We start from the raw sequence: 14,402 nt of genomic DNA, 5'->3' as shown, positions 1-14,402 counted from the left end.
AGAGCAGCAAGTAGAAGCGTCTCTACAGTCACTATTCGAATGAAGGCAACAGCGCTAGCACGGGACATGAACATCGATGAATTTCGAGGCGGTCCTTCTTGGTGCTTTCAACTTGAAGTTTTAAAGTACCCACTCGATATAATAAACAACAGTTTAACGATCACTAAACACTTATAATTTGTGTATTGGATTCATTATTCTCGTTTGCCGGAGGCTACCGGTAAGGGAGGGTTGACTTGTAAACATACTTTCGTTTTAGCTCGTGTTCAAAAGCAAGAACTGTGTGTTCATCTAGTTATGTGTAGTTATGTGTTTTTAGCATGTCAATGTTCTCCCAGTATGTTGTCATGTTATTAAAATACAGTTGAGACCTTCGTAGCGATGTGTTTTGTTAGCAGCGTTCGTAGCTGTGGCTGCGTTCAGAGTCACTTTTCTCCCATTCAGTGAGGTGAACCAACATTCAAATACGCCTGTCGTGTTCAATCTTTCTCTGATTTGAATGTATGACACATCATTTGAAAGCTTACAATCTGTAGTTTAAGCATGTGTAAAAACTGAAAAATTACGTTGCACATTTCACCAGGAGCTGTCACATATTGGTTGTTGGTTATAATTGTATAGCCTATTGGTTGTTTTCTGGTGTTGTTTTATTGTTTTGCTCTGTTTGTAGTCTACTTGATGTATTTTTATCAGCTGTTAAATCACCACAGCGGTTAATCCACTAATAGAGATAATACCAGATTGAAAATGCTTGTAGCTAACTACTCTATATCTCGTGGTCGCAGCTATTGCGAATTGCTATTCACGCGAGTCAGCTGTGAATCACCGCAGGTCCTTGACGCTTGTTGCAAAAATGGATGACGAACGGCTGATACTTGAGGTGGAAAAATATATATTTTTGACAGTGGAGCAGGTAGAACGTTGACGGTGACAACGCTCAGGTGGAGCATGGACAACGGGAAGTTGACACAACACCGATGGAGAGGTGACGCAACGCAGTAGGTGGAGCTTGGGCGTAACGCAACCCCAGTCAAACGTTTGACTGCAGTATTCTATATTCTATTCTATGCGCCTTATAATCCGGTGCGCCCTGTATATGAAAACAGTTCTAAAATAGGCCATTCATTGAAGGAGCGCCTTATAATCCGGTGCGCCTTATAGTGCGGAAAATACGGTAGTTCTTTTATTTTGTTGTTTTTAAATTGTGTTTATATCCTGCTTATTCTATTATTAATTTTGTATTTCTACTGCAATGCCAATGTCTAACTGAACCTGTACCCAAGAATTGTACTCCTTGTATCCGTACATTGATGTAATAAAAGCAATTCTGATTCTGAACAAATCAGATAATGAGTTAACTTACTGAAATTCAACCAAGCTGATGTTGTTTTTCTCGTACTCCTGCAGCAGTAACAACAGTTTCTGATCTGAAACAAAACAAAAAAACATGTCAGACAGGGCAGGGAAGACTTCAACTCAAACACACAGAGGATAGATGGATTTAGCTGAGTTTACCTGAGGTGCTGAGCGTGGCTCCGTAGGCTCCCATGAGCACCACAAAGTGGCTAATGTTGCAGACGGCAGGACAGGACTTCACCAGGGTCAGCAGCAGCGACACCAACGCCTCTGGAAGTGACGAGAGACATTAATTATGTGTAAATGTTTGTTATGAGGTTTGTAATGTCCTGCGTTTCAAATAACCTTTTTGTTTTGTTTTTGTTTGTCATTTTATAGAAGATAGAATGAAAGTTTGCTGTGGAATTCACATCACACAACCACAGTGCTACACACAGACTCACAATGAACACAAAACAAGCAATGAAATGAAGGATTCAAGTAGTGTTGTTCCGATACCATTTTTTGATCCCGATACCGATACCGATACCTGACCGTGCAGTACTTGCCGATACCGAGTACCGATCCGATACCACGGCGTTTGAAAAAAAAAAAAAAAAAAAAGTTTTTGGAGCCGCATACTCACCTCGATGTAAAATTATTGCTAACACTTAGTCTGGCACTGCTCAAAACCTTTTTAAAACAGGAAAAAATACCAACAGAGAGTGAATGCTATAGAACTTTTTTTTTATTGTCTACCTGGTATGGTGACAAGAAAATCAACCCCTTATAAAACCTGAAATGTGGCTCTCACAGATGCCAATCAGTGCAATATCCATTTAAGATATAAAACAGTCGTAGTAGTAGTGCAACAGCAAGTGAACATTTACAAACAAAATAACTTTAAGATATAAAACAGTCGTAGTAGTAGTGCAACAGCAAGTAAACATTTACCGCGTGAGTACCGCATTTACACATTTACCGCGTGAGCCATAAAAAGGCGGAATCCCACATTGTCAACAAAGGAGAGGGGCAGGTCACAGAGCACAATCATTTCAGACATTTTCTCAGTCATCTTTCTTGCCATTTCACTCGTCGCGTCCCACTGGTCCTTTTTATGGAATGCGCTACTCAGCATTTGTTGTTTTGCTCCATCCGTTCTCTTGCTCGCTGTCGCTGCAGTAGATGACAGAAACTCGTCGTGCTCTTTAATATGTTTTAGCTTTAAATGCTTAATGAAGTTGCTAGTATTGAAACTGGCAGCTTTAGTGCCACCCCTCGACACATTGAGACCGCAAATTGTGCATTTAGCCGTTGTACACACCGGACTATCCACCTTGAAATATCTCCAAACCGCCGACATGTTTTCCTCACTACACCTCTACAGCATGCGTGTTTGTTTTTCCGCGATAGTGAAAAGTGAAAACGAAAGCTGCCACGCCATTGGTTGAGAGCAGCTGCTCTGGGAGGAGCATGCCTGGGCATGTCTGCGCATGTCTGTGTTAGGAAGGCGGTGTCAGGTTACAGACAAGCTGAGAAAAACGCAACGTGGTATCGGGAGTTATTATTTGTTAGTACTCGCCGATACCGATACCAGCATTTTTGTAATATCGGTGGCCATGCCGATACTAGTATCGGTATCGGAACAACACTAGATTCAAGGGTTTGTGTTCAAACACCAGAAGCAGTGTATGGACAAAGAGTAGGGTTGTAACGATGCACTCAACTCATGATTCGATACGATTCACGATACTGGGTTCACAATATGATTTTCTCACAATTCTTTTACCAATATACTGTATTTATTTCTGAGGTAGAGTATAACTACAATAGGGTATAACTTCAAACTGTTAGTGCTGTCGGTTTAAAAAATAATCACAATTTGTTTTTCATTTCACCGATTTGAATCGTCTCATATTTGTATCAAGAATTAACTGCATCGCGATGCATCGTTACATCGCTAACAAAGAGAGATGTGGACCCCCTATAACGATGAGGGTTACCCTCCTACCCCCTTACCTTTAGCTTCCAGAGCCGCGCTGACGTCCTGATCTGTTCCCAGCATGGTGGGGAGGAACAGAGAGTGGCTGCTGGTCATCAGGTGCATCATGGGTAATGGCAGCAGGTCTGTAGGGGCGTCGCCGCCGCCGTACATCAGCTTCAACAAGACGTCCAGAGAGTTCAGGAACCGCGGGTCTCTGTAGCGATACCTGGAGAGCAACGTTAGAGTTTTAGCTCCTCCGTAAATGTGACACAGTGTGATCATTCGGTCCGCATGTTGGCAACCAATCAATGTTGGGACTTTTATTTTGAAACACAGAACTACGTTTCAACGTTGTTGAGAATCACAACACAAACTCGCTAGTCAAGCCAAAACACTGCAACAACGCAACGGATTGGGTGAGTAATCCCCACTGCTACCTAGTTAACTAGAACACTACTTTCGATTGTTACCTAGTTAACTAGAACACTAATTTACATTGTTACCTAGTTAACTAGAACACTACTTTACATTGTTACCTAGTTAACTACAACACTACTTTACATTGTTACCTAGTTAACTAGAACACTACTTTACATTGTTACCTAGTTAACTACAACACTACTTTACATTGTTACCTAGTTAACTACAACACTACTTTACATTGTTACCTAGTTAACTAGAACACTACTTTACATTGTTACATAGTTAACTAGAATACTACTTTACATTGTTACCTAGTTAACTAGAACACTACTTTACATTGTTAGCAGGCTCACAGAACAAGCTGTGTTAGTCGACTACCGATGTGTCGTTGGTTTTCAACAACGCGGAAATGTATTCAAATTTTTCGAAGGAAAAGTCCGATCATTACATCTGATCCCGATATGAGGACCAACGCATTAGAACGTGTCCCAAATGTGGACGTAGACTTTTCTACTGGAGTTCAAGGGGGGAAAACATCAATTGTGCCCCCCCCCCCCCCCCCTTCCTTGTTTGGCTATTAATAACATACAGCCAAATGTCCTTGAAGTCATTAGACCTACAGAGTACTCTGTTGTGTTGTTTCTACAAAAAAAACGAAAATAACTTACTTCAGTCCGACCTTGACAAAACTGTTCCATTCGGACACAGAGATATCTTCTGGAAATGTCTAAAAAGAGACAAGAGATTTTGGAATAAATGACCAGTAACACAGAAATGACATGAGCAAATGTAGACATGGAGTTGTAAAGGGTTAACACTAGAACAGCCGTGTCTATTGTACCTACTATAAGAGCCGCCTCGGGGGGTCAAATGACCATAGTCTTTACAATGGGAAGCTGCTACTTACACACAAAGACCACTAGTTGGTGTGTCTTGTAAATTAGCCTGCCTCCTACACAGAAAAACAGCAAAATAGCTTCATACTAGCTTATCCTGATGTGATTTAGAAAGAGTAAGGATACTGGGTGGTAGAACGCACATATCTAGGAAAAGTCATGAAAGGAGGGTCCTGAAATTTGATAGAGTGCAAAGATATAAAAACATGTTTACTCACAGGTTCAAATGACCCCACCCATGGCTGTTCTAGTGTTAATGACCCCACCCATGGCTGTTCTAGTGTTAATGACCCCACCCATGGTTGTTCTAGTGTTAATGACCCCACCCATGGCTGTTCTAGTGTTAATGACCCCACCCATGGCTGTTCTAGTGTCAATGACCCCACCCATGGCTGTTCTAGTGTTAATGACCCCACCCATGGCTGTTCTAGTGTTAATGACCCCACCCATGGCTGTTCTAGTGTCAATGACCCCACCCATGGCTGTTCTAGTGTCAATGACCCCACCCATGGCTGTTCTAGTGTCAATGACCCCACCCATGGCTGTTCTAGTGGTAATGACCCCACCCATGGCTGTTCTAGTGTTAATCACCCCACCCATGGCTGTTCTAGTGTTAATGACCCCACCCATGGCTGATCATGTCATGTAAAAATGTTTCTGTCAGAACATCAACACACCAGCAGTCCCTGCAGTCTCTTCAGTATGTCCTCCTCCTGGCCAGAGGGGGCACTGTCCTGCTCTTTATACTGGTTGTATGAGGAGATGAGCCACCGGAGGGCAGCAGAGAGCACATGCTTCCTCCAGGCCTCCAGCTCCTCTGCAGACTGGGCCAGCCTGGCGCTGAGGGGGTCGACTAGCTGCCACCTACAACCATAAAGACATGAGTGTGAGGTCAGGGGTCAGGGGTTACTGAGGTGAGAGCTGAGGAGGTCAGAGGTGAGGAGGTCAGAAGTGAGTGATGGAAAGACTGAGTGTGAGTGAGAGAATGAGGGAGTGAGAGAAAGACTGAGGGTGAGTGAGAGAGAGAAGGAAGGAGGGATAGACTGAGTGAGAGAGAGAGGGATAGACTGAGTGTGAGTGAGAGAGAGAAGGAGGGAGGGAGGGATAGACTGAGTGTGAGTGAGAGAGAGAAGGAAGGAGGGATAGACTGAGTGTGAGTGAGAGAGAGAAGGAGGGAGGGATAGACTGAGTGAGAGTGAGAGAGGGGAGGGAGGGATAGACTGAGTGTGAGTGAGAGAGAGAAGGAGGGAGGGATAGACTGAGTGTGAGTGAGAGAGAGAAGGAGGGAGGGATAGACTGAGTGTGAGTGAGAGAGAGAAGGAGGGAGGGATAGACTGAGTGTGAGCGAGAGAATGAGGGAGTGAGAGAAAGACTGAGTGTGAGTGAGAGAGAAGGAGGGAGGGATAGACTGAGTGTGAGCGAGAGAGAGAAGGAGCGAGAGAGAGACTGAGTGTGAGTGAGAGACTGAGTGAGAGAGAGAGAGAGAGAGAAGGAGGGAGGGATAGACTGAGTGTGAGTGAGAGAAGGAGGGAGTGAGAGAAAGACTGAGTGAGAGAGAGAGAGAAGGAGGGAGTGAGAGAAAGACTGAGTGAGAGAGAGAGAGTGAGAGAAAGACTGAGTGTGAGAGAGAGAGAGAAGGAGGGAGGGATAGACTGAGTGAGAGTGAGAGAGGGGAGGGAGGGATAGACTGAGTGTGAGAGAGAGAGAGAAGGAGGGAGTGAGAGAAAGACTGAATGAGAGAGAGAGAGAGTGAGAGAAAGACTGAGTGTAAGTGAGAGTGAGAGCGAGGAGGGAGGGATAGACTGAGTGTGAGAGAGAGAGAGAGAAGGAGGGAGTGAGAGAAAGACTGAGTGTGAGAGAGAGAGAGAAGGAGGGAGGGATAGACTGAGTGTGAGAGAGAGAGAGAGAGAAGGAGGGAGTGAGAGAAAGACTGAGTGTGTGAGAGAGAGAGAGAGAGAGAGAGAGAGAGAGAGAGAGAGAGAGAGAGAAGGAGGGAGTGGAGTGATAAGACAGTGTTGTTTACTGACGGATCACCTTTCAAAGCCGTGTGCGTCCTGCAGGGCTGCAGGGAGGTTGGTGACCAGCTCCCTGACGTCGTCCACTGTTGCTGCCAGCTGGACCAGACCCACCAGAGCTTCTACGGGCCGGGCCAGATAGTCTGTCTGGGCTCCCAGAACCACGACACTCAGCTTAGCTAGCAAGGTCTGCTTCAGGGCCTCTAACACGGCTGTTCGCACTGCAGGACATGAACATATTAACACAGGAACGATATTGTTAGCCTCGTAGCATAATTGCCTCAGTCATTGTGTCAGTTTTGTCCAAATGTAGATATCTGCCTAACTCTACTCTCCTAACACTGCTGATTCACTGTGAATTATTGCCTAAATCAAATCAAGTTTTATTTGTATAGCGCATTTCTCACAAGATGTGACTCAATGCGCTTTACATACTGACAGAGCCGCAAGCAGGCAAAAGTAAAAACCTGTACACTGTGTAGCCAGGAAAACTCTGCAGCCCTCTACTCATAGAGCGACTACTACCAGTTTGCCTACCAGCACCCAGCGGCGCTAATAATCGTTATGTGCAACCAACACAGCTAAGTATTCAAACACTAGGCCTATTTCTATTGAGAACTATTCTGTTCTTTTATCTCTTTTGTTGTTTTATCTTCCTTGTAACCAGTGAAGCACATTGTGTCACATTCTTTTTCGTGAGAAATGCGCTATACAAATAAAGTTTCATTTCATTCGATTTCACCCCCAGATCTGCAGACCAGAACCACTGACCGTCTCCGGGCCGGGCCGGGTCGTCTCTGGCTGCGGTCTGCAGGTAGGTGTTCACCAGCGGCAGGAAGTCCTCCGTCTGGGCTGAGAGCAGCTCCTGATTGGCCGCTTCCAGACACCACAGCTCGAAGCGGAGGCGGTGCGTGGAGCAGTTGGTCAGCAGCAGAGCGCCTATCTCCCTGGTGGGGGTGGAGCCTGTGTCCTGGGTGGTGGTGGGGGTGGAGCCTGTGTCCTGGGTGGTGGTGGGGGTGGAGCCTATGTCCTGGGTGGTGGGGGGGGTGGAGCCTGTGTCCTGGGTGGTGGGGGTGGAGGGGCGGGGCTTCTGGAGGAGGCAGTGCAGCAGCACGTCGGTGTGGACCAGCTTGGCGCTGCCCGGCTCGGCCCTCAGCACCTGCAGCAGGAAGTCCTCCAGCGTGGGGCTGTGGCACGACAGCAGGAGGGTCCCTAGGCCCTGGAGGTGGGCCTGGGACAGGGAGAAGAGGGCGGGGGAGGAGGGGGAGTCCTGGGAGGAGCTCTCTGTGAGGACCTGGAGTGCGGCGCGGCCGTACACGCTGAGCTCGGTTGTGGCGTTGTCGGCGGAGTCGTCGTCGGGGGTGACGGTGAGGCTCTCCTGGGGGAGGAGGAGCAGGGTGGAGACCACCTGGTTCAGACGGGGGGGGTCCATGTAGGGGTGCAGGGCCAGCAGGCCCCTGACAGGGTAGGACCCCCCCTCCTCCCTCCCCGAGCCCTTGGGAGGGTCCCCCCTCCCCGAACCCCCCCTCTCCTCCAGCTCCCTCAGGACCGCTGTCTCCACGGCCCCCAGGTAGCCTGCCACCAGCTCCAGACAGCCCAGGGCTCGGAGGGTGGGGGCGCAGGCCTGGAGCAGGGAGAGGAGGGAGGTGTTGAGTTGGGTGCAGAGGGACCGCAGTCTGACAGGGTTCAGGGTGTGGGGGGGGGCTGAGGACAGCTCCACGGCCAGGAACCACGTTTCCAGACACGGGTGCTTGAAGATGGAGCTGAGCACCGACACAAGAACCTGAACACGAGGAGATACGGGTCAATAATCTGAAAAAGAACAGCAGTGCCTTTTTGACCTACTACTAGAGCCGCCTCGGGTCTAGTCTTTACAATGGGGAGCTGCTATTTACACACAACGACCACTAGTTGGCCGTCTTGTAAATTAGCCTGCCTCTCCTACACAGAAAAACTGCAATAGCTCTACTATAGCTGGCTAACACTAGCTTATCCTGGCTAACTACTAGCTTATCCTGATGTGATTTACAAAATGTAAGGATACTGGGTGGTAGAACGCACATATCTAGGAGAAGTCATAAAAGGTGGGTCCTGAAATTGGAAAAAAAATGTTTTTACTCATAGAACATTTAAATTAAAAACTACATTTTTGTGATTTTGTATTTCTACTGCAATGCCAATGCCTAATTGAACCTGAACCCAAGAATGTTCCTCCTTGTATCCGTACGTCAATGTAATAAAAGCACTTCTGATTCGGATTCTAACGTCTTATCTCCATACCTGGTCTTATCCCATACCTGGTCTAACGTCTTATCTCCATACCTGGTCTAACGTCTTATCTCCATACCTGGTCTAACGTCTTATCTCCATACCTGGTCTAACGTCTTATCTCCATACCTGGTCTAACGTCTTATCTCCATACCTGGTCTAACGTCTTATCTCCATACCTGGTCTAACGTCTTATCTCCATACCTGGTCTAACGTCTTATCTCCATACCTGGTCTAACGTCTTATCTCCATACCTGGTCTAACGTCTTATCTCCATACCTGGTCTAACGTCTTATCTCCATACCTGGTCTAACGTCTTATCTCCATACCTGGTCTAACGTCTTATCTCCATACCTGGTCTAACGTCTTATCTACATACCTGGTCTAACGTCTTATCTCCATACCTGGTCTAACGTCTTATCTACATACCTGGTCTAACGTCTTATCTCCATACCTGGTCTAACGTCTTATCTACATACCTGGTCTAACGTCTTATCTCCATACCTGGTTTTATCTCATACCTGGTCTAACGTCTTATCTCCATACCTGGTCTCATCTCCATACCTGGTCTTTGTTGGCGTCTGTCCCAGGTGATTGGTTGATTTCCAGGAAGAGGTCCGACCCGCCTTGGGCGTCCACAGGCAGGGGCTCTGGTGCATCCTGGGAACTCTGGAGCTTGGTCACCAGATCCTGGAGGACTCCAAACAGAGTACTGACAACTGGAACCCCTGTCGCTTTGGAGAACTGTGGAAAAGAACAGAGGGAGGGGAGGTATTATCAACCATTTAGCAGACGCTTTTAATCCAAAGCGATTTACAATTACGAATTACAGGGACATTCCCCCTGGAGTAACTGAGGGCTAAGTGCCTTACTCAAGGACACACTAGTGGTGGTGTTCCCAGGTCTTACTCAAGGACACACTAGTGGTGGTGTTCCCAGGTCTTACTCAAGGACACACTAGCGGTGGTGTTTCAGGCAGGATATGATCTCACAACCTTCCGATCACCAGTCCAGCTCACTATCCACTAGACCACCATTACCCCTACCACAGATTACATCTGGTGTTGATCAAGGTGATCAGATCAGGTCTCTGCCTTCGTACCGTGCTGAAGTTCTCCACGGTGGATCTGATGTAGAGCAGAACCTGCTTCACTGCCACGGTGAAGTCAGACACCTCCATGGTGGACAGAGCCTCCGCTACACTCCTCCTGAAAGACTCGTCCAGGAAAGCCGACGCCCCCTGGCTGTAGGCTGACTTCATCACCGCCGTGAAGGACCCAGGGGTGGAGGGTGACCCAGGGGTGGGGGGTGAACCATCACCAGGGCTTTCAGAGGACTTGAACTAGAACACAGACCAGAAAACAAACAAACACAATGAGTTGTAAAATGAAAAGACTAGAACGTGTCGCATATGTAAAGAGTATAAAGATAATAATAAACAAAGTGCTGTTCTGACCAGCTCCTCCTGAGACTGTGCTGGCAGCCATCTGGAGTAGAAGCGGTGGAGGTGGACTATGGAGGGGTGGGGGGGTCCGGGGGCGTCAGAGGAGCTCAGCTCCTTGTCGTAGTGCTGCAGAGCCAGGCAGAGAGGGAGGGGGTCTCTCTGACAGTGCAGCACGTCGGACAGCACTGTCGCCAGATACTCGTACACCACCCCTAGTGGCCAGACACGGGAAAGGTAAATGGATGGATGGATGGATGGATGGATGGATGGATGTTAATGTTAATGTTAATGTTAATTTTATTTATAATGCGCCCCCCATCCAACTTTTACATCGGCCCGGGGCGCAGCCCGGGTAAAGGAACAGATAAAGACAAGGACAAGGACAAGGAACTCCTCTGATGTATGGATGGATGAATCTTTTATTTCGAACATGATTTAAAATAATAAAAGAACAAATAACTAATAGAAGAGTACAGGTATCACTGTTGGAAAGGGAGTAGGATGAAGCCTAAGCTTATCATGTCCTACCCCTATCCCTCACTTCCAAGTGAGAACAATTATACTTAAATTATATAATCCATTAATTAATACATACATTTCTGTATCAACAGTACTAATAATTGTTCATTCTTAATATTGAAACAACACAAAATAATTAAATAAACATAATTCTGGAATGAACGAGAGGCTCATGCTATGATAATTAGGCCTGTAACAATTCCAAATGTTGCTGTCCAATTAATTGTCTCAGAAATAATTGCGATTAACAATAGAATTGTTTCACTGTTATGTGACCCAGATAATGTAGTAAAAATAACACAACAAGTATATTTTAGAAAAAGAAAAATCTGCTTTGTTTTTTTTTACCTTTGTCAGTTTTGAAAGCGGGTGGCAGTTTGTTGCGGGCCTCCAGCACGGCGGGGACCACGGCGCTGAAGGGGAAGGTCTGGGTGATGAGGTCATCACTGAGGGACGGCCCGAACTCTTCCGCCTCTCCCTCGCTGCTCTCCATGATGACGTCCACCATGTCCAGGACATCTAAACACACACACACACACACACACACCTTCACTAACACACACACACACACCTTCACTAACACACACACACCTTCACTAACACACACACACACACCTTCACTAACTAACACACACACACACACACACACACACACACACACACACACACACACACACCTTCACTAACACACACACCTTCACTAACACACACACACACCTTCACTAGCCACTATCTCACAGGCCTGTTGGAGTAGTTCTTATCTTGCAATGAATGGATGTGTGCGTGTGTGAAGTTCCTACTGTCTATGTGTGAGAGAGAGAGAGAGAGAGAGAGAGAGAGAGAGAGAGACAGAGAAAGAGAGAGAGAGAGATGGGGAGGTTCCTACCGTCTATGTGTGAGAGAGAGAGAGAGAGAGAGAGAGAGAGAGAGAGAGAGAGAGAGAGAGATAGGGAGGTTCCTACCGTCTATGTGAGAGAGAGAGACAGAGAAAGAGAGAGAGAGAGAGAGAGAGAGAGAGAGAGAGAGAGAGAGAGAGAGATAGGGAGGTTCCTACCGTCTATGTGTGAGATGGGGAGGTTCCTACCGTCTATGTGTGAGATGGGGAGGTTCCTACCGTCTATGTGTGAGATGGGGAGGCTGGCGGCGTCGCCCTCCTGACCGCTGAGGTTAGCCTGCAGGTAGGCCGCCTCCTGCACCAGACTGGCCACCTTGTCTGTGTAGGTGTAGGGGTTACACACCAGCCTCACCAGGACCTGGGGAGACAACATGGACCACAGCCGTTAGACACCAGAATACCAGGGGTGAAAGGTCAAGGTTGAGAGAGGGAACTGGAATGTTATTGGTAATCAATTCCTGTGCAAATCAGAGACCCTATAAAAACAAAGATATTGATTTCCAAAATGACATGAAATATTATCCTTGCATTACGATGGACTCGTTTCAACTTATTGAGTGATGTGTTGATGACATTTTTGCTTCTTAGCTAATGTTAAGAGTGTCATAGAAAAGGGTATGAAGACTTATGCACATGAGGTATTTCTGTGTTTCAATTTTAATACATTTGCAGACATTTCTAAAGACTTTGTCATTATGGGGTATTGTGTGTGGATTGACGCCAATTTGTATTTCTTTAATCCATTTTAAATTGAGTCTATAAAACAACAAAATGTGGAAAAAGTGAAGGGTGTGTTGACTTTCTATAGCCAGTGTATATGTTATTTTATTTATTTAGTGTGTGTCTTTATTGAGTGTGTGTGTGTGTGTGTGTGTGTGTGTGTGTGTGTGTGTGTATGTTCATCTACCCCCCCCTGCCCCTCGATTAAACACCCATCAATCGAAAACTCCAACCCCCCGACAAAACGTGTGTGTGGGCACATAAAAAAATCTTGCTTAGGGCCACAAACTCTAGGAACTGGATGACAGTCTCCTGCTGTTAGACTCACCCTCTCTACTGGATGACAGTCTCCTCCTGTTAGACCCACCCTCTCTAGGAACTGGATGACAGTCTCCTGCTGTTAGACTCACCCTCTCTACTGGATGACAGTCTCCTCCTGTTAGACCCACCCTCTCTACTGGATGACAGTCTCCTCCTGTTAGACCCACCCTCTCTAGGAACTGGATGACAGTCTCCTCCTGTTAGACTCACCCTCTCTACTGGATGACAGTCTCCTCCTGTTAGACCCACCCTCTCTAGGAACTGGATGACAGTCTCCTCCTGTTAGACCCACCCTCTCTACGAACTGGATGACAGTTTCCTGCTGTTAGACTCACCCTCTCTAAAAACTGGATGACAGTCTCCTCCTGTTAGACTCACCCTCTCTAAGAATTGGATGACAGTCTCCTCCTGTTAGACCCACCCTCTCTAAGAACTGGATGACAGTCTCCTCCTGTTAGACTCACCCTCTCTAAGAACTGGATGACAGTCTCCTGCTGTTAGACTCACCCTCTCTAGGAACTGAACGACAGTCTCCTCCTGTTAGACCCACCCTCTCTAAGAATTGGATGACAGTCTCCTCCTGTTAGACTCGCCCTCTCTAGGAACTGGACGACAGTCTCCTCCTGTTAGACCCACCCTCTCTAGGAACTGGATGACAGTCTCCTGCTGTTAGACCCACCCTCTCTAGGAACTGGACGACAGTCTCCTCCTGTTAGACTCACCCTCTCTAGGAACTGGATGACAGTCTCCTCCTGTTAGACCCACCCTCTCTACTGGATGACAGTCTCCTGCTGTTAGACCCACCCTCTCTACTGGATGACAGTCTCCTCCTGTTAGACCCACCCTCTCTAGGAACTGGATGACAGTCTCCTCCTGTTAGACTCACCCTCTCTACTGGATGACAGTCTCCTGCTGTTAGACTCACCCTCTCTAAGAACTGGATGACAGCTTCCTGTTAGACCCACCCTCTCTAGGAACTGGATGACAGTCTCCTCCTGTTAGACTCACCCTCTCTACTGGATGACAGTCTCCTGCTGTTAGACTCACCCTCTCTAAGAACTGGATGACAGCTTCCTGTTAGACCCACCCTCTCTAGGAACTGGATGACAGTCTCCTGCTGTTAGACTCACCCTCTCTAGGAACTGGATGAGTCTCCTCCTGTTAGACCCACCCTCTCTACTGGATGACAGTCTCCTGCTGTTAGACCCACCCTCTCTAGGAACTGGATGACAGTCTCCTCCTGTTAGACTCACCCTCTCTAGGAACTGGATGACGGTCTCCTGCTGGGCGGGGTGCAGGCGGGCCAGGTGACTCAGCCACAGCTCCAGCTCTGTCCAGGTGTACTCAAACACCCCGCTGTCCTTCAGCACCTGATCACACACACCAGAGAGGATCATTACATTAGGTTAGATTAGATAACATTACATTACATTAGATTAGATTAGATTACATTACATTACATTACATTAGATTAGATTAGGTTAGATTAGATTAGATTAGATTACATTAGATTAGATTAGATTAGATTACATTAGATTACATTATATTAGGTTAGATTCAACTTTATTGTCATCGCAAAGTA

The 14,402-nt window shown here is 46.8% G+C and overlaps 1 protein-coding gene across 1 annotated transcript in view; it reads right to left on the bottom strand.

Moving 5' to 3' along the window:
* The window catches only part of urb1 (URB1 ribosome biogenesis homolog), a gene marked incomplete at its 5' end in the record, with an annotated part of 43,623 nt that overhangs the window by 13,937 nt on the left and 15,284 nt on the right, over nt 1-14,402 (bottom strand). Inside the window, 13 exons of the mRNA XM_080526800.1 lie at nt 1,364-1,427; nt 1,516-1,626; nt 3,355-3,545; nt 4,411-4,469; nt 5,316-5,502; nt 6,673-6,874; nt 7,425-8,436; nt 9,486-9,665; nt 10,024-10,263; nt 10,378-10,577; nt 11,233-11,403; nt 11,999-12,137; nt 14,074-14,190. Coding sequence (XP_080382926.1) covers nt 1,364-1,427; nt 1,516-1,626; nt 3,355-3,545; nt 4,411-4,469; nt 5,316-5,502; nt 6,673-6,874; nt 7,425-8,436; nt 9,486-9,665; nt 10,024-10,263; nt 10,378-10,577; nt 11,233-11,403; nt 11,999-12,137; nt 14,074-14,190 — 2,873 coding nt within the window. The remainder of the gene's footprint in view (nt 1-1,363; nt 1,428-1,515; nt 1,627-3,354; nt 3,546-4,410; nt 4,470-5,315; nt 5,503-6,672; nt 6,875-7,424; nt 8,437-9,485; nt 9,666-10,023; nt 10,264-10,377; nt 10,578-11,232; nt 11,404-11,998; nt 12,138-14,073; nt 14,191-14,402) is intronic.

Source organism: Nansenia antarctica (genome assembly GCF_963989245.1).
Source record: "Nansenia antarctica genome assembly, chromosome: 1".
NCBI lineage: Eukaryota > Metazoa > Chordata > Actinopteri > Argentiniformes > Microstomatidae > Nansenia > Nansenia antarctica.
Note: the sequence above shows the minus strand (reverse complement) of the source record. Positions and strands in the feature narration are given on the sequence as shown.